This window comes from Giraffa tippelskirchi, chromosome 2 (genome assembly GCF_054371585.1).
Source record: "Giraffa tippelskirchi isolate mGirTip1 chromosome 2, T2T-mGirTip1v1.2.pri, whole genome shotgun sequence".
Taxonomy (NCBI): domain Eukaryota; kingdom Metazoa; phylum Chordata; class Mammalia; order Artiodactyla; family Giraffidae; genus Giraffa; species Giraffa tippelskirchi.
Genome location: NC_137276.1, coordinates 51096886 through 51123562, shown reverse-complemented (window position 1 = coordinate 51123562; position 26677 = coordinate 51096886). Strand labels below are relative to the sequence as shown.

Genomic DNA, 26677 nt, shown 5'->3' with positions numbered 1-26677 from the left:
TCATCCTCACGTCTAAGGTTGTTGATGTTTCTCCCACCTTTCTTGATTCCAGGTTGTAACTCATCCACCTGGCATTTCTCATGATATGCTCAGCATATAGATTAAACAAACTGGGTTTGTTTATTTATTCTTATTCTATTTCTGTGAAAAGTGTCACAGAGTTTTTCCTAGGAATTGCATTAAATTAGCGGATTGTTTTGGGTAATATAGACATCTTAACAATATTAATTCTTCCAATCCATGAATGTGGCCTTTCTTTTCATTTGTGTTTTCTTCATTTTCCTTCATCAATGTCTTATAGTTTTTAAGTGGATGACTTTCACCTCCTTGGTTAAGTTTATTTTTAGATATTTTATTCTTTTTGATGTAATTGTAGATGGGATTGGTTTCTTAAATTCTCTTTCTGATAGTTTATTATTAGTGTATAGAAATGTAACAGATTTGTACTTCCTAAACTTTATTGAATTCATTTACTATTTTTAATGGTCTTATTGGTGGAGTTTTTATTATTACTTTCTGTGTATAGTATTATACATCTGCAAATAGTGAGAGTTTTACTTTTTCCTTCCTATTTGAACATCTTTTATTTTTCTTTTCTGCTTATTGTCTCTAGGCCTTCTAATATATGTTCAATAGAAGTGATGAGAATGGACATCTTTGTCTTGTTCCTGACTTTAAAAGAAAAGCTTTCAGCTTTTCACTGTTGAGTATTATGTCAGCTGTGTGTTTGTCATCGATGGGTTTTATTAAGTTGAGCTGTGCTCTTTCTGTACCACCTTTGATAAGGGTTTTTTTTTTTAAATCATGAATGTATATTAGTTTTGTCAAATGCTTTGTCTATTGAGATGGTCTATAACTTTTATCTTTTCTTTGTTAGTATGGTGAATTATATTCATTGATTTGTGGATATTGAATCATTCTTCCCATCTCTGGAATAAATCCCACTTTATTATGGTGTTTGATCCCTTTTTATATATTTTTGAATTCAGTTCACTAATATTTTGTTGAGCTTTTTTCCATCTGTATTCATCAGAGATATTGGCCTGTAATTTCTTTCTCTGCAGTGAAAAAGTTTTCACTTGTTTTCCTTTGGTAGCTGGGTAATGGTGGCTTTGAACAATGATTTTAGGAGTGTTTCCTCCTCTTCAATATTTTGAAATAGCTTGAGAAGGATAGGTATTAGTTCTTTTGTGTGAATTTGGTAGAAATCCCCTCTAAAGCCATTTCTCTTTGGACTTTTGTTTGCTTGGAGGTTTTTGATTACATATTCAATTTCAATTCTAGTGGTTAGTCTGTACAGATTATATATTTCTTCCTGATTCAATTTTGGAAAATTATAAGTTTCTAGGAATTTATGCATTTCTTTTTCATTCAATTTGTAGGCATATAACTGATTATAGTATTCCCTTATGACTTTTTGTATCTCTGTGATACCAGTTGTGATTTCTTCTCTTTCACTTCTTTTTTTATTTCAAGTCTATTTATTTTCTTAATGAGCATGGCCAAAGGATTATCAATAATGTTTATTTTTTCAAAAAAGGTGCTAAAGAACATTATTGTAAACGGTGAAAAACTGAAAGCATTCCCCCTAAGATTAGGAACAAGACAAGGATGTCCACTTTCACCACTTATTATTCAACATAGTTCTGGAAGTCTTAGCTACAGCAATCAGAGAAGAAAAAGAAATAAAAGCAATCCAGATTTGAAAAGAAGAAGTAAAGCTCTCACTGTTTGCAGATGATATGATGCTGTACATAGAAAACCCTAAAGATAGTATCATAAAATTACCAGAGATAATCTGAATTTAGCAAAGTTGCAGGATACAAAATCAATACACAGAAATCACTAGCATATCTATATACTAACAATGAAAAATCAGAAAGAGAAATTAAGGACTCAATCCCATTCACCATTGCAACAAAAAGAATCAAATATCTAGGAATAAACTTACCTAGGGAGACAAAAGAACCATACACAGAAAATTATAAGACACTGATGAAAGAAATCAAAGGTGACATAAACAGATGGAGAGATATTCCAGGTTCCTGGGTAGGAAGAATTAATATTGTGAAAATGACTATACTACCAAATACAATCTACAGATTAAATGTGATTCCTATCAAATTACCAATGGCATTTTTCACAGAACTAGAACAAAAAATTTCACAATTAACATGGAAACACAAAAGACCCCAAATAGCCAAAGCAGTCTAGAGAAAGAAGAATGGAGCTAGAGGAATCAACCTTCCTGACTTCAGATTATACTACAAAGCTACAGTCATCAAGACAATGTGGTACTGGCACAAAAGCAGAAATATAACCAATGGAAGAAGATAGAAAGCCCAGAAATAAACCCATGTACCTATGGGTGTCTTATTTTTGACAAAGGAGGCAAGAGTATACAATGGGGTAAAGACAGCCTCTTCAATGAATGGTGCTGGGAAAACTGGACAGCTACATGTAAAAGAATGAAGTTAAAACACTTCCTAACACCATACACAAAGATAAACTTAAAATGGATTAAAGACCTAAATGTAAGACCAGAAACTAAAAAACTTTTAGAGGAAAACATAGGCAGAACACTTGATGACATAAAGCGAAGCAAGATCCTCTATGACCCACCTTCTAGAGTCATGGAAATAAAAACAAAAGTAAACAAGTGGGACCTGATTAAACTTAACAGTTTTTTCACAGCAAAGGAAACTATAGGCAAGGTGAACAAACAACCTTCAGAATGGGAGAAAATAACAGTGAGTGAAACAACTGACAAAAGATTAATTTCCAAAATATATAAGCAGCTCATACAACGCAATACCAGAAAAACAAACAACCCAATCAAAAAGTGGGAAAAAGACCTAAACAGACATTTCTCCGAAGAAGACATACAGATGGCTAACAAACACATGAAAAGATGCTCAATATCACTCATTATTAGAGAAATGCAAATCAAAACCACAATGAGATATTACCTCAGACTGGTCAGAATGGCCCTCATCAAAAAGTCTACAAACAATAAATTCTGAAGAGGGTGTGGAGAAAAGGGAACGCTCTTGCACTGTTGATGGGAATGTAAATTGATACAGTCACCATGGAAGATGGTTGGAGATTCCATTAAAAAAACTAGGAATAAAACCACCATATGACCCAATAATCCCACTCCTAGGCATATATCCTGAGGAAACCAGGGTTGAAAAAGACACATGTATCCCATTGTTCATTGCAGTACTATTTACAATAATTAGAACATGGAAGCAACCTAGATGTCCATCGACAGATGAATGGATAAAGAAGTTGTGGTAAATGTACACAATGGAATATTACTCAGCCATAAAAAGGAAGGCATTTGAGTCAGTTCTGATGAGGTGGATGATGAGGTTCTCCTAGAACCTATTATACAGAGTGAAGTGAGTCAGAAAGAGAAAGATAAACATCATATTCTAACACACATATACAGAATCTAGAAAAATGGTTCTGAAGAATTTATTTACAGGGCAGCAGTGGAGAAACAGACATAGAGTATAGACTTATGGACATGGGGAGAGGGGAGGAGAGGGTGAGATGTATGGAAAGAGTAACATGGAAACTTACACCACCATATGTAAAATAGATAGCCAACAGAAATTTGCTGTATGGCTCAGGAAACTCATACAGGGGCTCTGTATCAACCTAGAGGGGTGGGATGGGGAAGGAGATGGGAGGGAGGTTCAAAAGGGAGGGGGTATATGTATACCTGTGGCTGATTCATGTTGAGGTTTGACAGAAAACAACAAAATTCTGTAAAGCAATTATCCTTCAATAAAAAATAAAGAAAAAAAACTGAAGAAAATAAAAGGTGCTAAGGGATTGATTATTTTCAGGATTTCCATATGAAGGGAGAGTTAACCAGGCTTCCAGCCAAGTCCCCCCTCCACTTGTCAATTTTGCCGCTATCATTAAAGTGTCTACAGTGAGAGGGCAGCAAGAACTTTGAAGGCTTTGTTGGGTGAAGGGAATGCAGTGTGTTGTGGCATATTTCTTACTTGGAGGTATCAAGGGACTTACTTACCATAGACTTTGCCGGAGCCCAACTGATATCTGCAAACAATTTCATCCTTCCTTTTTTGATCTAGGTCAGATGCAAAAAATGTCACTTCATAGGCAACTGCAAGAGTAACATCCAAAGGTCTGTGTTAGAAGGGCCTCAGTGCTGTCTTCCCTCTGATCTCACAGTTACAGAAGTTCACCCAAAACTGAACTCCCAAGTGACTTCTATGAGGAAGCAGCTCTGTCTGAACCAAACTCCAGTTACCTCTTGGGCAAGATCCTCACTGAGCGTCCACTATGAGGCTACTGGGCTGGGCTTTGAAACCTTGAGGTGCTGCTACAAACCCTTCTGAACAGTTGAGCTAAAAGACACCCAGTCTCATACCCTCCACAGGGGAAAATCCAGACCCTGAAAAGCCATGCTCTTCCCTAAGTGGTATAGACAGTGCTGGCCACTGAAAATCACAGAGGAACCAAGACAACACAGGCTGAAGACAATCCTGACCCTTGTCTGAGCTAGGTGCCTGTGGGACTTTCTGACACTTGGGAATCTGTTCCTCCTCCCTGTATTTCTCTGTGCCTATGGCAGGGTGCTGACTCCAGGAGCAAAACCAGGTCCTGGGTGAGGCATGCAATGAGACAAAGACCCTGCACAGGAGAATCCCCCCTAGAGGGTGAAATCCTGTCTTAGCTGTGGTTCTGAAGTCTCCAGTGATTATTCTTCCCCTCCTTCTTCCTGCCCCTTCATGTGCCTCACACAACGTCCTACCCCCACCACAGAGATTCACCAAGCACTTCCTTTGGCCAGGGTGGTAGACACTGATATGCAGTTCTGGGCCATAGCCCCTCGCCAGACTATTGGGTCCCTAGTGGTGCTTCCTGGCAACTGAAACAAATACCAGGGGATCCAGAGAGGGCGGGTCGGGGGCCGGCCCCTGGGGAGCTGGCCAGGATAAGTGCAGGTCATCCTACTGCAAGTCCATGGTATTTAGCCTCCACCCCTGCATCCTGGCAAAGGTTGGCTAATTCCAATCGCATATACTTGATTTGCCCAAGATCAATTAACTTGAGAAGCATTCCTCAGAAGTGCCAGCACAGCCTTGGACAAGGCAGTCCTGATTCTTTCAGCTTTAGGTGTTCCTGCGGCTCCCATCATATCAAGGTGGGGTTTGCAAATTCTCTTTTGAAGTAAACAGATTCTTGGCCAGTTGGCTGACACTAGCCTGCTAACATGGTATGACAGACGTTTTTTAAGCAGAAACCCTCATGGGGGACCTAGTGGTCCCAGCTTCATGGTGAAGATTGAGCCCAGCCTCTTCCTCCATGTGGAAGACGAGGAAGGGCAGCAGCAGAGATCAGGGCCAACTGACAGTCCAGTGCACAGGCCATACTGGCTTTTGCCCTCTGCCTGGGTGCCTTCCTTCCTCCTTGGATCTCCTTCTGCCATCAACCCAGCTCAGGTGCTGCTTCACCTTTGCAGTGGAGTCCCTCTGTCCCAGGCATTGCTGCTTCCAAAGGAGGGCTTATGAACTCTGGCAAGTCTCCAAAGTGGAAAACAGGGTGATGGTTTTAATATTTCGGCAAAAGAGACTTAAAGGTAAAGGACTTTTGCTTTATCCAGAAAGCTGCTCCTTTTGTTTCCTAAACTCCTACCTTAGCACCCCAATTCTTCCAATAGTATCAACCACAGGAAGAAAATAAAGTGACAAGAATGTCTAAAATCAGCTTCCAGGGCTACGTTTGCTGCATTTCCACATACAGTCCACTGCCCACCAGCTCTCATGTGGCAGAAGGACTGACAGGCTCTCGAAGGAAGACTAATCCTTTCTGGAATGGAGAGCTTTCTCTCTGAAAGAAAATGTATATACCAGTCCACCTGGAGGCTCCAATGAGAGGAGCTGGAAAGGCAGGCCTCTTCCTGAGAAGGCTGATGGAGACGAGCAGGAGATGGAGATGAGCAGATGTCCAGGAAGAGGGCATCTGACTTGCTTGAGACTGACTAGGGTACACAGATCGATGTGACCTGCCCTGGGGAGGGCAGGTCTTGGAGCACCACGTGCTACTTGGGACAGCCACTTTGAGAGAAACTCGACACTGACCAACTGTGACCTGACTTTCCCTTATGGCGGCAGGTCAACTTCTGGTCCTTTCCCAAGCTCACAGAGAGGTAATTATCAAGAGGGTCCTACAGTATGACTTCTAGTATCTACCAATTAGGAACAATCTGAATATTGACCAAGGGAGAGTAATGAAATAAACTGGTCCATCCACAAAATGAAATACTGTGTAGAAGGTTGGAAAACACTATGAACTACAAGATGCCATGAATGTAAAAATGTCCTGGTCAAGTATAGTTACGTAGGAATTTACATATAAAAGGGCTTCCCTAGTGGCTCAGTTGGTAAAGAATTGACCTTGTAATGCAGGAGACCTGAGTTAGATCCCTGGGCTGGGAAGATACCCTGGAGAAGGGACTGGCTACCCACTCCAGTATTCTTACCTGGAGAATTCCTTGGCCAGAGGAGCCTGGTGAGGTACAATCCATGGGGTTGCAAAGAGTTGGACACAACTGAGCCACTAACACTTTCACATAAAAGATGAATTCTTTGTGGTTAATTCTGGAGACAATGGGATGGGACAAGGAGGGACCTTATCTTGGAGGAGGGGCAGCCTCTACGCAGGCTGGTTGCAGGAGTGTCCCTGTCGGCACAGTGTGTCCATCCTTCCTACTTCAGGTCCTCCTGCCCCACACAGCCTGCCCCACCCACCCCCACAGAGGGTATCCAGCCATGACGCAGAGTTGGACGCTGGACCTCAGAAGGAAGCCCTGCTCTGCACTGGGTCGTACTATGGGCTTCACTGCTCGTCTTCTCGAGGACACCCAGTCTGGTCTGGTCACATACAGTAAAAAGAGTAACCAGGTGCTGCCTCCAGCACCCCTTCCTGGGGTCAACGTCTGAGCAAACCCAGTAACACACAGGAGGGATGAATCCTCAAACCGTGGTGCCTAGTGCCCCAGAACAGAGCCCATGCTTACCCCTTGAGAGTCACTGGGGAGAGGTTCTAAAGCAGCAAGTTAGACTGCAGAGGAAGGAATCAAGGAGTAGCTGCCTCTGGGGGGTGGGGGCAGGGATTGCCCGGGAAGGGAGCTGAGGGGACACTCTAGGTGCAAATGTAATTCTCTGAATCTTCGTGGGCTTCGGTGCTGTGTGCATTTGTCAGAACTCATCAAATGATACACTTAGTTCTGCTGCATTTCAAAAACAGAAATCTTAATAAAATTGATTCCCAATTAAAGATATGTGGTGTAGTAGTCTGATGACTGTAGTTTATTTTGAAATGCATCAAAAAATAAGATGGACTGATAAAGAGAGACACAGAAAGAGAGCCAGATAGATTAATATGAAAGGGAATACAGTTAGATATTAATTGCAAATCCAGCTGGTGGAGATCGGATTGCCCACTAAACAATTGTTTCTACTTTCCTGGGGGTTTGAAATGATCCACAATAAAATCTGAAGCAAAAGAATTTACTAATGATAAAAATAAAGATGTGAACATAGCCAAGCAGAAGTCATGCTTCATACTGGGTGAGAAGCGACTAATGAGAAGAGCGATCAAGGGCTGTGGGAAACCAGGGGAGCCAGCTACCGAGGAAAAACTTCGGATTAAGGTGCTCTGAGAGTGAAGTCTCAAAACCTGGGTGGTCTAGATCCTGTAAAGTTAAATGAGGTTTTCCAGAAAGCCCAGGCCCATACCTACCAGCCTCTGCAGCAGGTGAACTTAGAGCAGAGGCTGGTCCTTGGAGGGTCTGGTTATCCAGCTTGGGGGCCTCAGCCTCCATGGTTAGGTGGGTTAGGGAAGTGGCCTTCTCAGCCCCTAATGTCCTGTGCAGAGGATGAGCTGGAGCACAGGCCTGGAGGCAGGGAGGCCAGCAGAGGTCTCTATTTAGTCCTGGAGGGAGCCTGAGAGGCTGAAGAAGTGACATGTCTCATGCTCACCCCCTCCAGGCTTCCTCACACCCAGCCCACTGACTTATTCAGAGTGACAGATTCTACTTTATTTAGTGTCCAGGTCCCTGCCTTGAGCTTTCTATCTCAGTGACAGTCATGCTGTGTGGCAGCTTTTGCAAAGATGGCAGCAGTTGTAAAGGTCAGGGCAGCACTGCTGGGCCTCACCGGCAGAGGGTGTGCAGCAGGTACTTGTCACCCCAACTAGGCCACCACAGGGCATGAATGACAACAGGCATCCTCCCCTGAGGTCTGCAGGCCCGTGTGTGTCCTGGGGACATAATCAGAGAATGGAAGCTGTCAGGTTGCAGCAAACTTGGATGTGCAAGAAAAGACCCTGCACATGTGTGGGGTCTCTCTCCATGTCCACACCTTGCATAGGTCACAGGGTCAGAGACAGGAGAAGTCAGAGAGCTTCCACCCACAGTGGGCTCCGCTGGAGATGCTTTCACCCTGGGTGTTCTTCCCTCCCCAACCTGAGCTCAGCAGAGAGGGGATCAGAGAAGGGCAGAACCAGGGGTCAGTGATGAAAGTCTTAGTACCAGCTCCTGTTGGTGAGGGCCACCAGTTTCTAGATCCTGTGCAGTCACCGTGAACTCCATTGCTTCTATGTCCCACTGCAGATCTGATAGTGGGTGGTGGGTGGTGTTATTTCGACTTCTTGGAGATGAAATTGGAGCTGGTAGATACTCCATAATTTGCCCCGGTTTTGTACCCATGAGCAGCAGAGCTCAGATATGAGTACTGCTCTGTCTGACCACAGCCTTCTGCACTGTGGTCTTGTAGTTCAGAGCACCACAGCCAGGACCAGCTTCCTGGGTCTATATTCAGTTGCATCCAGCTTGGTGCTGTTACCAGTGGGAGCTTGTGCTTATCACCCAACTCAACTCTACAAATCCCAGTGATATGAATGCACAAACTGGCATGCACACAGCTCATTCAGAGAGAGGGCTTCTAATAGAAACACAACTGCACAGGATCATCCCCACACTGATGGAGAGACCCTCTCAGGGGAGACATGGCTTCCTTGGATGCTTTTGTTAGGCTCTGTTACTAGCATGACACTGACCATGAACTATGTCCAATTCTTTTCTTTATCCACTGAAATAATCACGTTTTTCTTCTCCATTTTTTCTGATGGGGAAAATCACATTGATATTTCATATATTGAATCAGGCTTGCATTTCTGGTGTGAGCCCTAATTAATCTTGATGTATTATGTTTTTATGGGTAGTTTGAATTCATATGCTAAGTATTGTTGAGAGTTTTAAGCATCAATATATGTTTAATTTTTTAAAGAAACTTTTTGGTTTTATATTTTAAAAACTAAATTTATTTATGGTCACCTTTTTGCAATATATGTATGCAAGTCTGTACCACTATGTGGTATACCTTAAAATCATACAGAACTATACGTCAATAACCTCTCAATCAATTTGTGAGATAAAAATAATTACACACATCCACACAAAACACCTGGCATACATATGTCATACAGTCACGCATGTATATATCAACGCATACTCCCATGCTGGACAGATTTCCATACAATCGTGTCATATATACACACACATCACACACTCACACAATACTCGCATGCACACCACACACACATACCATGCACAATCCACTCAGACCACATAGACACCACACACACAATCAAGCCACATACAGAAACACACTAATACACGTATGCCACAATCAGAACACCCACACCACTTGAATGCATCACATACACACACAGATCACACACACACATACACACACACAAGCACTTCTGTTTAGATTTGTGACGTGGGTCTTACCTCCTAAACAGACAAAGTGTATGTCCCCAGCCATGGTTTCCATACACGAATTTTCCACGAGCTGGAACGGAGGGGTGGCAGGGTCAGGGAGATTGATAGCAGGGACATGGGGAAAAGACAGCCCACCTCCCTTCTCATGTTTAGCCCACACTCACCGACGTTACAAATGTTTCTGCAGAAATGAATTCCTCTGTCCCATACATTTGGTCCTTTCTTTCTACAATATCATTCAACTACAAGAGAGAGGAGATGGTTGTCACACAGCCAGGAGTTGAGAACACAGCAGCCTAGTCTCAGGAGATAGACTCTTGTCTCCTGCCATGTTGGACTCCAAGAGCCACACCCTGGTGTCTGTCAGCAGCCCACCCTCAAAGAGTGGAAAACTCTACCCATACCTCTGGTGTGTAGGTTTGCACAACACTTGCTATTCATCTGCTGTGACTACCTGTTGTCCAAACATTTGGGCTAGGGTAGAGGGCCATTGTCTGGGTGACCTTGGGACAGCTGCCTTTGAAAGCTTTTCCCAGCTGGGCTCAAATGTGGCACTTGGTTATCTGTTCTGAATTACCTGATCTTTCTCATAGTCCTTTACACCCACGCAGTAAACCTTGGCCCCCATATCCCGAGCCTGTTGAGCCTAAGAGAAAAAAAGTTTTGAGTGGAAACATCCAAACACATGGAGTACAAAACTGGTAATGGTGGACAGGACTCACTTCCTTCTTTGTGTCCTGTAACGTCCTTGGTAGCAGTGGCCCCGCAGTTAGGGTGATAATCAGGCTGGAAGTATTCCTGTCTAGAGAGGAAGCAAGGGATGGCCTAGTTAGCAAGGCACCTGGAGTGACATGCCTCAGGTTGTCAGGCCTGCAGCTCTGCTCCTGTACCTCCTCCTCCTGGGGAGAGGCCACCCTGACCCCAGAACTGCCACCCAGAGTGCCTGGAGGGACAGAGGACTTAGCCTAGGACTTACTTGAAAGATGAGGAGCCTGAGACTGGTTCAGAGTGCTTCCTAGTGGACCCTCACTAGGGGCAGGGGCACAGCCTTTATCCTGAATGGCAACTGCAGCTACTTCCCTGGCGAGGACAAGCCTCTCCGCTGAGCTCAGGGAGGAGCAGCCAGACTGACTGCCAGAGGCTTGAGCAGCGGCCCCTGCCCAGCTCCCTGCCTTTCCCCAGCAGCCTATGCATCTTTCCTGACGAGGGCTGCAATGCTACAGTCTACATGCAGATGGTTCTGGGCCAAGAACAGCCTTTCCCACTGTTGGAAACACAGTCACAAGACGAGAGGAGAGAGGCTGAGGGAAAGGAGGCAGAGCCAGAACCGCGGTGGACGGAGTGTGGGCAGGCAGGGGACACCAAGGTCTCTGCTCCCTAAACTGAACTCTGTTTACTCACTCACTGTCCCTGGAATTTCTCTTCTTTTTCATGCAGCCCAACTGTGGGTCAAGCACTTGATATCTAGTAAGAACCAGGAATGTAATGGATGACCCCATGTGGTTCTCAGAAACATCCCTGGTGGAGCTTTTCATCCTCACTGCAGGGAGGAGGAACCTGCAGCACAGAGAGGGCAAGGAACTCGCTCCAAGAGTCAGCGCTAGGAGCTGGCCAAGGAGGGTCTGCACCAGCCCTCGCGGAGGCCTGGGCCTGGCTCTGTCCCACCTGAGCCCAGTGACATCAACAGGCAACTTACTATTGGAGTAAACGCTTTCAATCTGCTCATTTGCCTGCAACAAATTGAAAGAATGTTGGCGGATGAACCAATAATACTCTTAAGAACTTGACAAAGCAGAATAAATTTTCAGAGTTGTCTTGTACCTTTTTTAATCCTTCCTGCATGTTTGTGGCTCCTGTAGGCACTATATCCTGAAGTCTTTTAAGACCATCACGTATTTTTGCTCTAAAAACATATCAGAAAAGAGGATAGAGGGGGAATAAGGGTTGATGGCTACAAAACAGCCCCAGCTGTCCTGGCACCAGTCCTACTTGAACTGGAGAGGATACAGCTGATCCTGTCCTGACCCTTCTGCCCATGTCTTTGATGCTGACAGGACTAACCCTAATCTTTCTTTGTCCCCTACTCAGTGAGTGTGGAAGATGCTGCTTTGTTGGTCTCATGAATATGGCTGCCTTTCAACATGCTCATCCCTGTCTCAGGTATCCAAACCTCAGAGACTCAACAAGGACCCTGCTTTGACTATCCATGGTGAGAGGGAACACCTATGGATATGGCACTCCCATCATGACTGGCCACATTGCTGGCATATAAGGGGTCCCTAGTAAGGTCATTATCTTCCAACAGGGAAGGCTGAGTTTGGGGAAGTCCCTTTGCTGATACTCCTGCCCCGTCCCCTCCTCCCCTGCCGCAGACCCCTGTAGTGGACTTGGTCCCTCCAAGCCACTTCCCTCACTGGATCGATGTTAAGGGAAATAGTCAAGTTGTTCCATTAGAGTCTAGGGCTCCTGGGCTTCATGTGCTCCTGAAGAAATAGGCCATAAATGGGGAAGAGGCCTGAGGAGTGACCATGCAGGCTGAAGAGCAGTGACCCCAGGCTGCCACAGGGATCTCTGTTGGCCTCTGTTAATGCAGGTTACAGGGGATGGGACTGGGACATGCCAGGGGGTAGGGCTTAGGTTCAGGTTTATCCTGTGTGATGGACTGACCTGTCACAGCAAGTCTTAGAGAACATGGCACCTGAAGGCTGGTTCTTGCCTCAAGCAGAAGGGATTTTGCCATGAGCTGAAATCTGAGAGCCCCTGGTCCTGCCCTGCCTGACCCAGCACAGGAACTGAGGAGGCCTGTGACCAGGACTAGTGGAGGCCAAACCAGGCCCTGCCCATCCCACCCTTCCTGTCACTTTTGGGAGGATTTCTGTTTCATTGACAGCACCTGCAAATATGCTGGAACTCGCATCCACCAGCCTTTTCCTTAGACTGCCCTCCCCGCCGCCTGCTCAGTCTCGACTCCCAGCTCCATGTATGGAGAGGACACTAGCCTGCTTATATCCCCATGAAGCCCTTAACTTCTTAAAACTCCATCACCCTTTTCCGATCCCCTCATCCCACTTCTCTTCTGACACTTTCCCTTGAGAAAGACAGCCTCACCTCCACTCTCCAGAGAGGACTGGGAGCCCCTCAGAGCCTCCCCCACAGGTCCCTTGGTTCAGACTGAATCCTCTGCCTAAAGCAGTCAGCAGTCCTCCTCTCCCCCATGGGCAGCTCCTCTACCAGAGGCCCCCGTCTCTCTTTTTGCTACTTGCCTGACAACTCCCCACTCACTTGCTGCTTGGACCTCACACTCACTTAGGTTGTTCTCTCCAAAATGCAGAACACAGGGACACACAAAACCATACCTTCCCCAATTCACTGAATAGGAAGCCCCAGTCCCTGTTTCTCCTGGGAGCCAGGCCTGGGGAGTGCTGTCTCCACGCACTGGCACCACCACACTCTCTGGGTTTCAGTCATTTGCATCATGAGCATCTTAAGCTCCTGATTACTTGTGAGCTCCGTATCTTCCACCTCCAGGCCTTTGGGCACACCTAGGATGCTGGTGTGTCACGCTTTCCTCCTGACCCCAGCACAGCCTGGTATTCAGTCCACTGAAGATCTAGCACTTCATCATGCCCATCCCTGCCTCCTGGTCTGATTCTGCCTCCCCACTTCCCCCACTGGCCCAGAGCAGAGACTGACACAGAGCAGGAGCCAATACAGGACAGTGTTCACAAAGGGCCCGCACATCTGCTCCTCCAGGTCCCAGGAGTCCTCATAGTGAGCCAGTTCTAAGAAACGAGAAGAGGGCTGAGAGGACAGGACAAGTGGAGGGCTGGGCTTAGCGGAGGTGGAGATATCTAGCAGCATGCAGTCTACCAATGCCAGCTCAGCCAGAGGTCAGTGGGAGGGAGCCAGGATTGGGGGTCAGAGCAGACACTGACAGTCCAGGATGGCCTAGTCTGCACCTAGTGGGTCCTTATGATGTCTCAGGGAACCCTCAGTTCCCTGGCTTTTCCTGTGACCCCTCCCACCATGCCTGCCTTGGGGGATTAAAAGAGCACTTACCTGTCTGAGGTGAGCTTCATGACAATGTTGCCCCGTGTGGAGTAGGTGATGAAGGACATCCGCAGGTCAGGGCTGGAGAAGAAGTATGCAAACGAAGCCAATGAGCAGCCACGAAGGGGGTGCTTGCCAATTTCTCTGCTCCCATTCCAACTCTTTTGCTTTGGGGTTATTTCCTGAACCCTGTAGGTTCCTATAACTTAGTGAAGGATTCTGAGGCCTCTGGAGATGTGGGACCTTCTTGCTCCATCCCTATACTTCCATCCCCACTCCAAATCTCCTTCTGTCTCTCTCTCTCTCTCTCTCACACACACACACAAAGGCATGCACATGGCATGTGCACCGAAAGATAGGCACTTTTGCATGAGCCTCTCAACTGGCCTCTTTTCTACTCTAATATTCTTTGTAACTTCACTCCTTTTCCCTCCTTGCCCACCTTCCCATGTCCTGGTCATATCAAAGAAATTATTCTACCTCTTTTCAGCCTTTCACACATCTCTCCCTTCTCTCTCCTTCCACTGTCTTGTGGTCCATTGACCCACATTATTTTTATTTTATTTGCTACCATAGGTCCCTAGCTATGCTCTTTGCTGCTCTTGGTTTTTGTTACAAATCATTTTAACCACTGTTAGCAGACTTTTGTACCTGGAGGACATCATGCATCATATTAGACACTTGCTCAAGGATCAGCTTATAGCTCCCAAATGCTCACAGCAGGAATTTTAAGCCCCTTGGCTTGGCATTATGAACCTTAAAGGTTTTGGCCCCATGCTGACATGTCCCAGTTCACCTTTCAACCTTCCCCATGGTTAACTGTACTCTCTAGTCAAACAGACCACTCATTTGACCAGAAATCTGCTATTTGTACACATTACCCTGTCTTTCCCCATTCTTCAAATCTAGTCCAAAATTTCAGATCCCCTAATAAGTCACACTTGACTTTCAAAAAAGAAGAATACTTGCTTTTTCCTTAAAGTTGGAAGTAATTCTTTTGCACTTTTCTTTTAACCCTTGGCATCATTTAACTCGGTATTTGGTTACTGCTTTGCCTGTTTCTTAATCTGTGAGGTCCTCAAGGGCAGACTGTGTCCCTTACAATGTGGCCTGACTCACAGGCAGGAACCAAGAAAGCTGTTAAGACCTGATAGAACCAGATTGTTCTTTCTGCTTCAGAACACCCCTGCTCCAGGCTCTGTGCCCCTGACCAAAGGGACTTCTATGCCCACCAGATCTAGAGAGCTATGTACTCAGCCTGGAAGAGGAAAACACCAGCCGTACTTTGTGTACTTCATCGTTATTTCACCCACTAGTTGGCAAATGTCCTCCCAAATATCTTTTGCCTTCTGTGACCTGAAAACAAAGAAGACCTGAGTCAGAGACATGAAGAGCATCCATCCAGTGGATAGAGTTTCTGCCTCCCCAGATTCCAGTAGAAACTTTGGCAAATCCTTCCCATCCCAGGTAGTGCAAGGCTGCCACACTCCCTCAGTGACCTCAGTGGGTCACCCTAGTGGTGACTTTCATCACTGTGAGTGCTGGGGAGGGTGACCAACCAGACCCATGTGCAGGGGGATGAAGAACTTCGGGTGGCAAACCAGGAGGGTCAAGCATTTTACTTAAGGCTTCAAGACAAGGGAATAAGGAAAGATGCATTGAAAAATTCTGCTTTGTTGGCTTTCATGTCCCTCACTTATGGGCATCCAACAGGCACCACGGCCTCAGGCCAAGGAGAGTGTTACAGCATTTTATTTCCATTTTCTTCTCATCAGCTTTAAAGCTGAGCCACTCTGGACACTGAAGGCCTTTTCTGGGACCACTGTCTGGGGAGGGGCTGAACATGGCCTGGGACACTGCTGTCCTGGCATCATGATACCCAACCAGCAGGGAAAGCTTCAGGCCCTTCCTGGTTCTTCTTCCAGTTGCTCCCTTTGTCTTTAACTTCAGTGCCAGGATGGAGACTGAGGACGCTTAAGACAGTGGGGCCTGAGGAATGTGCCGTGCTTTCAGATAAGTCTGGCCTATTCCACTGTAGCCATATTCCAGACTTACGTCTCACTGATGACCTGGGGTTGAGAAATGGGTGTGTAGGGCTCTTTCTTGGAAACCCTCAGCTCATTTTCCCATTTGTAGAATCCAAGATTCAGTCCTGTTATTCTCACCAGCCTCTGGACTACTTCATCCAATGTCTAGGAGCCTGTCCTCTTTCCAGTTGATTACAAATGCAAATATGTTCCCTACTCTACCTCCATATGTTTTAAAGATAGCAGATGTGCATTAAAGGAATTTGGGGACTGTAAAGTGCTTCAGTGATATTGAGAGTCATATCATTGCTACTACTGAGTGAATAAAATTTATTTATTTTTCCTTTATGACAATATCAAGTGTCATGAGGAATGTGAAGCTAGGAAAATCTAATAGGCTCTAGGGAGAAGTATACCAGATTTCTTCAGTTCCAAAACACCATTTATTTCCAATACTCCATTATTTTAAGTACCACCCCAAAAATGCTTTTGATCACTTCTAATGTTTATTTTGCATGTTGAAAGATCTAGACTTATTAGAGAAGGATTTTTAACATAGATCACTCTTCCTTTATGCACATGAAAATGAAGAAAATAAAATAAATTGGTTAAGTTATTTCCAAAAAGCTTTAAATTCACATTCTTAGCTTTTTAATCATTTTTTATTTAGACTTGTGTATGCCCACATAGAACAGAGAGAAGCCATTGCCACTCAACCTTCTTTAATGTGACTCAATTTGGGTTAATTTGCTACACAGGAGAAAATAACTGAAAATATCCCACATTCACAAAGAATTTTGACATCTTTGCAGGCCTTCTTCCCCTTCTAGATCCTTCTATCCATCCACTGGGTCACACAAGTGACCACTGCAGCACTCCAGGCTGCCAATTTTTGACCTAACAGTGATGTCCTTATGTAAATCACGTCAGCCGCCTTCTTTCAGTTGACAAAAAGACAGGCTTTTTGAAGGAATTATGGTCTCAAGGAAGCCCTGGGCTTCCTTGGTAGCTCAGATGGTAAAGAATCTGCCTGCAATGCAGGAGGCTTGAGTTCAATCCCTGGGTCAGGAAGATCCCCTGAAGAAGGGAATGGCAACTCACTCTATTATTCCTGCCTGGAGAATTCCATGGACAGAGAAGTCTAGTGGACTACAGTCTATGGGGTCGCAAGGAGCTGAACATGACTGAGTGATGAACACACACACACACACACACATCATCAGTCCCACAGAGGTGTTGAAAATGGATCCAAGGCAATCTCCCCAGTCTGAGGACCTGCCCTTCCCTTTCCTTCCTTGATTGCCAGAAGATACTTAGTAAGAGGCCCAGGTTTCCCAAGGTCATAGGCAGACAGACCAAACAGTTCAGAAAGTGCACACAAACATTCACGTGGGTGTCCAAATTATCAAAGAAAGCAACAAAACATTTAGAAGCTGCAAATCAAAGGACTTGTAAGCAGTGACACCCTGAGAATGTTTAACAGATGACAGGACAATCTCTCTGCAGGCAGTAGAAATAGAAGTCACTGGGGTAAATAACAAAACAGAAACAAAACAAATCCAGAAATCACAATGAGCTTCTCCCAAATGCTGAGAAGACAGCACTTGGCCATCAGCTGCCCCTCCAGCTGATTAAGGGACATGCAGGTCACAGATCCAGGTCAAGCTGATGGAGAGACTGACAGCCATCCAGAAACCCTGTGGTGTTTTGTTTACTTTCCAAAATATAAATGTCCCAGGGGACAAAGGCCCAGGGCACTTCTAACTCAGGAACAAGGAGGACACAGAGGTCTATTCCTTAGGTCTAATTAAGACTGTTCTTGTCTCATCAGTGGCTCTGCCACTGCCATGAAGTGGTCCTATAGACAGAGGTTCCCTGAAGAGCACCTGGGCCAGGTGGGAGAGCCACTCACGCGTCCACTATGAAGTACAGGTCAAAGGCACCCTTGCAGGATTTCAGCTTCTCCCAGTTGCTTCCGTGATGTCTGGTGCCCAGGTGGAAGCTTCTCCAGCTTGGGGGTTGGTGCAGGAATCTCCCTCGGCTAAGCGGTAGAGGCTGCAGCCAGAGCATCAGAAAGAGTATGGAGCCCAGCATCCCAGGCCCAACATTCCCCATTTTCTTTGGCACCCGCCGTGGTCCCACTGGACCCTGGCCACTTCAGGCCGTCTCAGGCCGTGGCGTCTGCTACCTCTGCTGGTTCCCAGGGACCACCACTCCTCCACCCTTTCACCAAGGTGTACTGCTGCTGTAGGCCCGCCTGATATCTGCCTGAGTGCAGAAGAGGCAAGAGGCTGGCCTTGGGGGACGGTCCCACTATTTGCACAATCCTCCTCCACCCCAAGGAGGCAGAATTTGCTGTGATGTCCCTTATGAGGGACAGGATGGTTGGCATGGTGACTTTGTGACCCGTAGGTCTGCTCAGTGTCCTGCCTACTAGCAATCCCCATAGGGAGGCATGGTTGGGGAGTAAGATAAAGCTTCCATTTGTTCTTTATCCCAAACATTCTCAGGAGGCCATAATTCCTTCAAAAAGCCTGCCTTTTTGTAAACTGAAAGAAGGCAGCTGATGTGATTTACATAAGGACATCACTGTTAGGTCAAAAATTGGCAGCCTGGAGTGCTGCAGTGGTCACTTGTGTGACCTAGTGGATGGATAGAAGGATCTAGAAGGGGAAGAAGGCCTGCAAAGATGTCAAAATTCTTTGTGAATGTGGGATATTTTCAGTTATTTTCTCCTGTGTAGCAAATTAACCCAAATTGAGTCACATAAACAAGAACTATTTTATTATGCTCCTAGGTTCTGTGACCAGAAATCAGAGAAGGTTGAGTGGCAATGGCTTCTCTCTGTTCTATGTGGGCATACACAAGTCTAAATAAAAAATGATTAAAAAGCTAAGAATGTGAATTTAAAGCTTTTTGGAAATACTTTAACCAATTTATTTTATTTTCTTCATTTTCATGTGCATAAAGGAAGAGTGATCTATGTTAAAAATCCTTCTCTAATAAGTCTAGATCTTTCAACATGCAAAATAAACACTAGAAGTGATCAAAAGCATTTTTGGAGTGGTACTTAAAATAACTGAGTATCGGAAATAAATGGTGTTTTGGAACTGAAGAAATCTGGTATACTTCTCCCTAGAGCCTATTAGATTTTCCTAGCTTCACATTCCTCATGACACTTGATATTGTCATATTTTATGTATTTTCCGATCAATTTAGCATCTCTTTGTGGTCATCATTTGTATTCCCCTCATTATGATGTGATTGATCTTTTTGAGATTTAGTCCCCTGTCTGAAGGAGACAACACGTGCCAGAGCCTTTTCCAATTAGTTCTTGAAAGTCTATGTGCTTGGTAAGCCTGGAATGTGAACCTACATGTGGTCAGCAGCCTTTTACAGAGAATGTTCATGTGTTAGGACCCCATGTCTTAGTACCTAGAGTTGAAAGTCCCAGTCATGATTTTTCTTACAGCCCTGTCCTCATCAGACACTTCTTGATGTTCCTGAGAGAGGACTTTGATCAGAAAAGCAACTACACAGGATCCTCCCAACAATGATGCAGGCCCCCTCTCAAGGCAGAGATGGCTTCCTGGTCAAGTTTCAGATCTCAGAGAGACACCATCCCCATTGAGCACTGAGTGTAATGTTAGTTGTGAGAATGCATTTTGTGTGGATGCCTTTTGTTAGGCTGTTCCTATTGTGATGGTGAACTTGAACTGTTTCCAACTACTTTCTTCCTTTTTTGAGATAATCATGTTTCCCTTCTCCATTTTGCCAATGTGGTAAATTATATCGATACTGCAAACCTGAATTAGACTTGCATTACTCCTTGGCAGGAAGGTTAAGGCCAACCTAGATAGCATATTTAAAAGCAGAGACATTACTCTGCCAACAAAAGTCCGTCTAGTCAAGGCTATGGTTTTTCCAGTGGTCATGTATGGATGTGAGAGTTGGACGGTGAAGAAAGCTGAGCGCCACAGAATTGATGCTTTTGAACTGTGGTGTTGGAGAAGACTCTTGAGAGTCCCTTGGACTGCAAGGAGATCCAATCAATCCATCCTAAAAGAGATCAATCCTGGGTGTTCATTGGAAGGTCTGATGTTGAAGCTGAAACTCCAGTACTTTGGGCACCTCATGCGAAGCATTGACTCATTGGAAAAGACCCTAATGCTGGGTAGGATTGGGGGCGGGAGGAGAAGAGGACGACAGAGGATGAGATGGTTGGATGGCATCACCAACTCGATGAACATGGGCTTGGGTAGACTCCAGGAGTTGGTGATGGACAGGGAGGCCTGGCGTGCTGCGGTTCATGGGGTCGCAGAGAGTCGGACACGACTGAGCGACTGAACTGAACTGAACTTATGGGGTGAACCATAATTAGTCTTGATGTATTGCCCTTTTTGTACTTTATTGGATTTCATTTGCTAGTGTTATTTTCAGGGTTTAAGATATATATTTTCTTATTTTTTAATTTTAATTTTGAGTTTTAAAAAAGTAATTACTCTAGCTTCATCCCAGCTCTAGTTAGGCACTGGTAGATCTGGAAAGGACTGTGAAGATAGTTTAACCCAAATTCAGCATAATGATGAGAAATTCAGTCTGAGAGAGGTAAGTGATCAGTTCAAGGTCACTCAGTACAGTGATGTGTCTGCCTCTGTCTCTCTTCAAGGAACATTGGCCAGCACTAATCTCAGATGTCAACGGCATCCCCTTTGAGGAATCAGTTTGGAAATAATATTAGGAGAGGCTCAGATGCTGATGGTGGCACAGTGTGGATATCCTTTCAGGATGACAAAGCACATGAGACCCAAAGACACATATTTGGGTGTCCTATATCTCCTCAGGAGCTGTTAGAAGTGCGAGGAAGTTAGACAAATAATCTGACTAGTTCATGGAGTAAATAAACACTCAGGAGAAGTTAGAGTTAAGGTAGGAAAGGATGCTTAAACTCTCAGTGTGCCCTCATTTGGTGTTTGGGTCACATGGTTAGTTTGCTATTCATCACAGGGGGCTCTGGGAGGGTAACATGGCCAGTGCAACCAAAGCAGGCTTTGGGGACACACACTTGAGTTTCAATCCCAGTTGCGCCTCCTCCTTGCAGGGGACATTGGGCAGGATGCTTAGTAAGGCAGGATCGGGGCCCTCCTCATCTATGAAGGATGATGATGACCCTCCAGGTATATGGAAGATGAAAGGAGGTGAAATATGCAAAATATATGTCACAAACACTTGTGTCAAGATAGTGAGAAGGGCAGGTAGTTGTGATGCCTCTTACGGGTGGGGCAGGAGGCAGGGCAAGAGGAAGAAGCTGAGTTGAACCTAAATGATGTCCCTGTGAGGAAGGAGCAGAGCTGCCCACTCCTCAGGTCCTCCTGGGCTCAGGACACATATTTCATAATGATAAAAACTCAGAACACTCAGTGGAGTGTGGTCCAGCAAACGTCTCACAAACTGAAGAAACGCTTCAAGATGGGTATGCTAGCTTCAAGAACTTGCTTGTGGAGTTGATCAGGGAAAGGCAGGGATGAATGCAATGCCATCTTTAAAACAGTCTCAACAGAGATTGCATTGAAGGCATAGATGGCATTAGGGAGTCTGGACACTTTACCAATATTGATTAGTCTGATCCATGAACATAAATCATCTTTCCATTTATTTATGCCTTCTGCAGTTTCTGTTATCAATGTCTTATACTCTTAATATACAGATCTTCCATCTATCAGTTAAATTTATCTTTAATTATTTTATTGATACTGTTGTGTATGGGATTGCTGTCTTTCTTTTTCAAATCCTTCATTGTTACTCCATAGAAACGCTAGTAATTTTTCTGTGATCTTTTTATTCTGCAACTCTACTGAATTTGTTGATCATATCTAATGTTATTTTGTGGAGTCTCTAAGATTTTTCTGGCTCAGTGGTAAAGAATCTGCTGGCAATACAGGAGATCTGGGATCGATCAACATCAAAGTTGATGTTAATTTGTGAACAGTCATATATGGACTTTTTTGTTGAGGTAAGGTCCTTCCATACATGTGTTGAGAGTTTTTATCAGTAATGGATGTTGAATTCACTTAAATGCATTTTCTGCATCTGCTGACATGGACATATGACTTTTTTCTTTCAATCTATTAATGTGACATCACATTTATTGTTTGGTGTGTGTTGAACCATACTTGCATTCTACTAACTTTGTGCTTATTTAGTTCCTTAGGCTGAACTATTTCTTTTTCCTTAAAATAGTAATTTACTTCTATAAATGTCATCCTTAGAAATGTTTTTGATGCATACCACATGATTTGGTTTACTTTTTCATTTTTCAAGATATTTGTCTATTTTTGTTTTGAAAATGTCTTCTCTGATCCATTGGTTACAGATGTGTGTAATATGTAATTTTCATGTGTTTGAGGATTTTCCAGCTTTCCTCATGATATTCATTTCTAGTTTCATACCACTGTGGTTGGAAAAACTACATGCCATGATTTTGATCTCCTTAAATTTATCAAGAATTACCTGGAGCCTAAAATATGATCTACTTTAGAAAATGGTCCATAGGTGCTTAAGAAAATTGTGTAGTCTGCTGCTATTGGATGAAATATAATGTATATGGCTTTTAGGTCTGATTTTATTCAAATCGGCTGCTTCCTTATCAATTCTCTATTGGATGATCTTTCCATTGTTTAGAGTGGATGTTAAAATCTCCACCTATTACTGTATTATTTATTTCTCCTTGCGTGCATGCTAAGTTGTTTCAGTCATGTCCGACTCTTTGCGACCCTATGGACTGTAGCCTACAGGCTCCTCTGTCCAATGGGATTCTCCAGGCAAGAATACTGGAGTAGATTGCCATGCCCTCCTCCAGGGGATCTTCCTGACCCAGGGACTGAACCTGCAACTTCTGCATTGCAGGCGGATACTTTACCACTGAGCCACTGGGGAAGCCCTTATTTCCCCATGTGTTCTGTTAATAACTGCTTTATATATTTAGATGCTCTGATGCTGGGTGCATAAATGTGTGCAATTGCTGTTTTCTTGATAGATTGACTTTTTTTTTATCATTATACAATGACCTTTTTTCCTAGAGCATTTTTAGCTTAAAGTCTATGTTCCCTATAAGTATAAGGTATAGGTATTGATGTTGTCTTTTGCTTACCATTTGCTAGAGTCTCTTTTCCCATTCCATCACTGTTAGTCCTTGTGTGTCTTTAAGGCTAAAGTAATTCTCTTATGGGCAGCATATTGCTGGACCTCTTTTTTTTTTTGTCCTTTAAGCTATTTTATATGATTTTAATTGAATTTATTTTATGTTTAATTATTGATATGTAAGTACCTACCATTGCCATTTCGTTAATTTTTTCAACTGTTTTCTAAATCCGTTTTTCCTAGCTTCTTATTGTGCTGTCTTTTGTTATTTTATAACTTTTAGTAGGGGGTATGCTAAGATTCCTCTTTCATCTTTGGTATATCTACCAGAGGTGATTTCTTTGTGGTTATCATGAAGCATACCTAATATATCTGATATTTATAATGTCCTATTTTAAACTGATAGCATACCTAAATTTTTCCTTCATTTCTTCCTCCTTCATGTTTGGTTATCAATATGACAACTCATATATTTTATGTTTTGTGTCCAGTAAGAAATTATTGTAGTTATGGTTGTTTAATATATTTTTTAACCTTTTCACTGGTATTCTGAGTGAATTATGCACTATCATGACAATATTACAGGATTGGCCATTACTGGTGAGTTTTACAAACTTCTTACATTTTCACGATACTAATTATTATTCATTTATTTGTGCTTGATGAAATTTCTGCAGCATTTCTTATACAGCAGATTTTCTGGTGATGAACACTTCCAGCTTTGTCTTGTTATTGTTTCTTTGGTATGTTTTCAATATCTCTTTCATTTCTGAAGAGTAGATTTCCTGGATGCAATATTCTTCCTTGACAGTTTTATTTTCTTTCTATATCTGAATACATCATCCCTCTCTCCTGGTCTGCAAAGTTTCTATGGAGAAGTCTCTCTTGAGTGTTATGATGGTGTCTTACATGTGGTGACTCATTTTTTTATCTTGTTGCTTTAAAAATTGCTTGTATCTTTCACCATAGACTATTTATTCACAATGTGATTCCCTGTAACCACTGCAGGCTCAAGCTATTTGGGATTCTTTGGGCCTCATGAATCTGGATGTATTTCTTATTCCATGTTTGGTAAGTTTTCAACCATTTTGTTTCCAATATACTTTTCTTTTCTCTCTCTCGTCTCATATGGGACTTCCATAATTCACTATTGTTTCTACTGATAATGTCCCAGAGTGTATTGTCATTCTTTTTAATAATTTTTTTCCTTTTCACTCCTGTGACAGGATAATTCCCAATGATCTACCTTTTAGTTCACTGATTATTTCTTCTGCTTGCTTGAGTTTGTTGTTAAAATACTTTATTATATTCTTCAATACAGTTTTTTTATTTTTCAGCTCTAGTTTTCAGTCATTCTTTTGTTTTCTTTGTTGAACTTCTCATTTTGTTTATGCATTTTCCCCCTGAATTTCATGTAGTTGTCTGTCCATGTTTCTTGCATTTCACTAAACTACTTTAAGAGGATTGAATTCTTTATAAGAGCGTTCATAGATCTCTATTTATTTAGAGAGTTTTATTCATTTCTTTTCATTATCTCATGTTTACTTGATTCTTAATGGTCCCTTATTTGTTGCACTACTATGTACACATTTGAGCTAGTAGTCACTTCTCATCTTGGATTCTTTGGTCCAGGGTGTTGATTCATCTTCATAAATATGTTGTGTGATCTTCACAATGAATTCTTGTCTACTGATAGTCCTCTAGCACGTAAGTGTGCAAAAAAAAATCTGATCATGTCTTCAAAGGCTTCTTCAAAAGGGATCTGGAAAATTGGGAGGTCTGTCTGTTATCAGAGGAGCTGATGGTAAATTGGAAACTAGGAATTACCTTTATGAGAAAAATTAAGGTACAGGAAGGGAACTCACGTTTGTGAAGGACATAGTAAGTATAAGGACCTTTTCTGATGGTATCTTGGAGATTACATGAGTGGTGGCCTTTGATGTTAACTTACATGTGATTAACAGTTTTCAGAGAATTCTCATGTGTGCCAACCCTTTGTCATGGTATCCAGTGCTTAAAGTTCTAGTCATGATTTTTTCTAACATCTTTTCACTCACCACACACTTCCTGATGTCTCTGAGCTCATCATCGTCTCCTTCCCTGGGGAAGGAGAGAACACCTTAAAGACCTGGCCGCTGAGTCTTTACAAGTGATCTGGCCTTGTGCTGAGCAAGTTGCAGCAGTTACTGTCGCCCTCTTTTTAGAAGAGACACCATTATCCACATCTTTTCAGTAAGGAAACTGAAGTACAGGGGGATTAAGTAACTCACCCAGGAGATTAAGTAACAGCAAGCGAGTAATGGACACCAGACTATTTTCATATATCAGATATTTTGGGCTTTCTTGAAAGAGCATATTTCGTCTAACACCGCCTGGATCTTAACCCTTGGTGACAGATGGAGATCTGTCTTGCGGGAATGGGACTCATCATGTCTACATCTACAGGATACCAGGGTGACTTGTCCTGATAGGAGAGTACAGTTGCATCTCATACAGAGGAGCAGTGCTCCCCAGGTAAGAAACTCTCCTGCTGATCAGAAACTAATTCCAACTCCTTTTGACTATAATCAAAAACATAATATATATATTGTATTTTATATATATATATATACGTCTAATTTGCTACAAAAGGGGCTCTTAATTTTTCAAGGTTAAGTTCTTTAGATGCTGAGCTATGGGGGTGGGAGAGATACAGTATTTCTGTAGACCTCTGGGGGAGGGATCAGTGGTAACATCCTGGACGGTGGCTGAGAGCATATCGGTGGGGGATGTTGACAACGTGAGCAGCAGATATTGAGAGGGAGGTACTCTTGACTGGGTTGAAGGCAGATCTCTGAGCCACAGAGCATTGGCATGCAGTGAGGATTCATTAAGGCAAAGTCGATGCACCTCTCCTATATGAAGAAGAGTAGAAACAGAATATCACTGAGAAGCCACTGAAATTGGGAGCAGAAGGCTGTGGTTTCCTTGGTTTAAGGAGATCAAGCTCAGTATCCCCTTAGGATTCCCAGGGTAAGCCTTTGTTGATGCCATTCCTCTTTCTGGGTGTTGGCCTCCAGTCTTCAGTCCTATTTCTAGACTCTGTTCAGACATTGGAATCTACTTTCCCTTCTCCCATGGAGTCCTATTTTTCTGACTTTGGACCCCCTTTGCTCTGGTATTGAACTTGTCTGCTCCCCTGTGCACTGGGGGCCTGTGGAAGGATAAGTGCTGATTGCCACAGCAGCCCCAGCATTGACCAGGCTCTCTTGGTGACTGTGTGCTCAAAGGATGAGTCCTCACCACAACCTTCAGTCTGAGCTCTGGGCCCACAGGGCAAGGGCAGACAATGGTGCCCTCAGTTGGGTGATGGGCTGTTAAGGCAGCAGCACATACAGATCTTTCAGTGTGGGTTGAGATTGCCATAGACCCTTTGGGACAGCATAATCTGCAGTATCAGTTGCTTCTAGCTTTGCCATCATCTCTCACTAGTCCCCTGCTGAGAGTCCTGGATGTGACAAGAAGGGTAGCCTCAGCACACTGACCAGCTGACACCAACTCTGGGCTGCTTAGGATGAAGGCAATCAGATTAAAATCTTTCTTGGAACAACTTAGGTTACCATTTCTAAGTTATTATATAACTTAGAGATAA

General features: G+C 43.6%; 2 protein-coding genes across 2 annotated transcripts in view; both read right to left on the bottom strand.

Moving 5' to 3' along the window:
- Positions 1–11254: 11254 nt before the first annotated feature.
- LOC145539700 (anthrax toxin receptor-like) lies at positions 11255–18043 on the bottom strand. Its single transcript, XM_081573698.1, has 6 exons — positions 17819–18043; positions 15164–15235; positions 13889–13960; positions 11651–11732; positions 11526–11559; positions 11255–11386 (listed from the first exon to the last, which is right to left on the bottom strand). The coding sequence occupies exons 1-6, from the start codon at positions 18019–18021 to the stop codon at positions 11367–11369; spliced, it is 483 nt and encodes a 160-aa protein (XP_081429824.1). The 5' UTR covers positions 18022–18043; the 3' UTR covers positions 11255–11366.
- A 7644-nt stretch (positions 18044–25687) lies between these two features.
- Positions 25688–26677, bottom strand: part of LOC145538242 (uncharacterized) — a 29483-nt gene continuing 28493 nt past the window's right edge. Inside the window, exon 6 of the mRNA XM_081569965.1 lies at positions 25688–25940. The gene's annotated coding sequence lies outside the window, so the exon portion shown is untranslated. The remainder of the gene's footprint in view (positions 25941–26677) is intronic.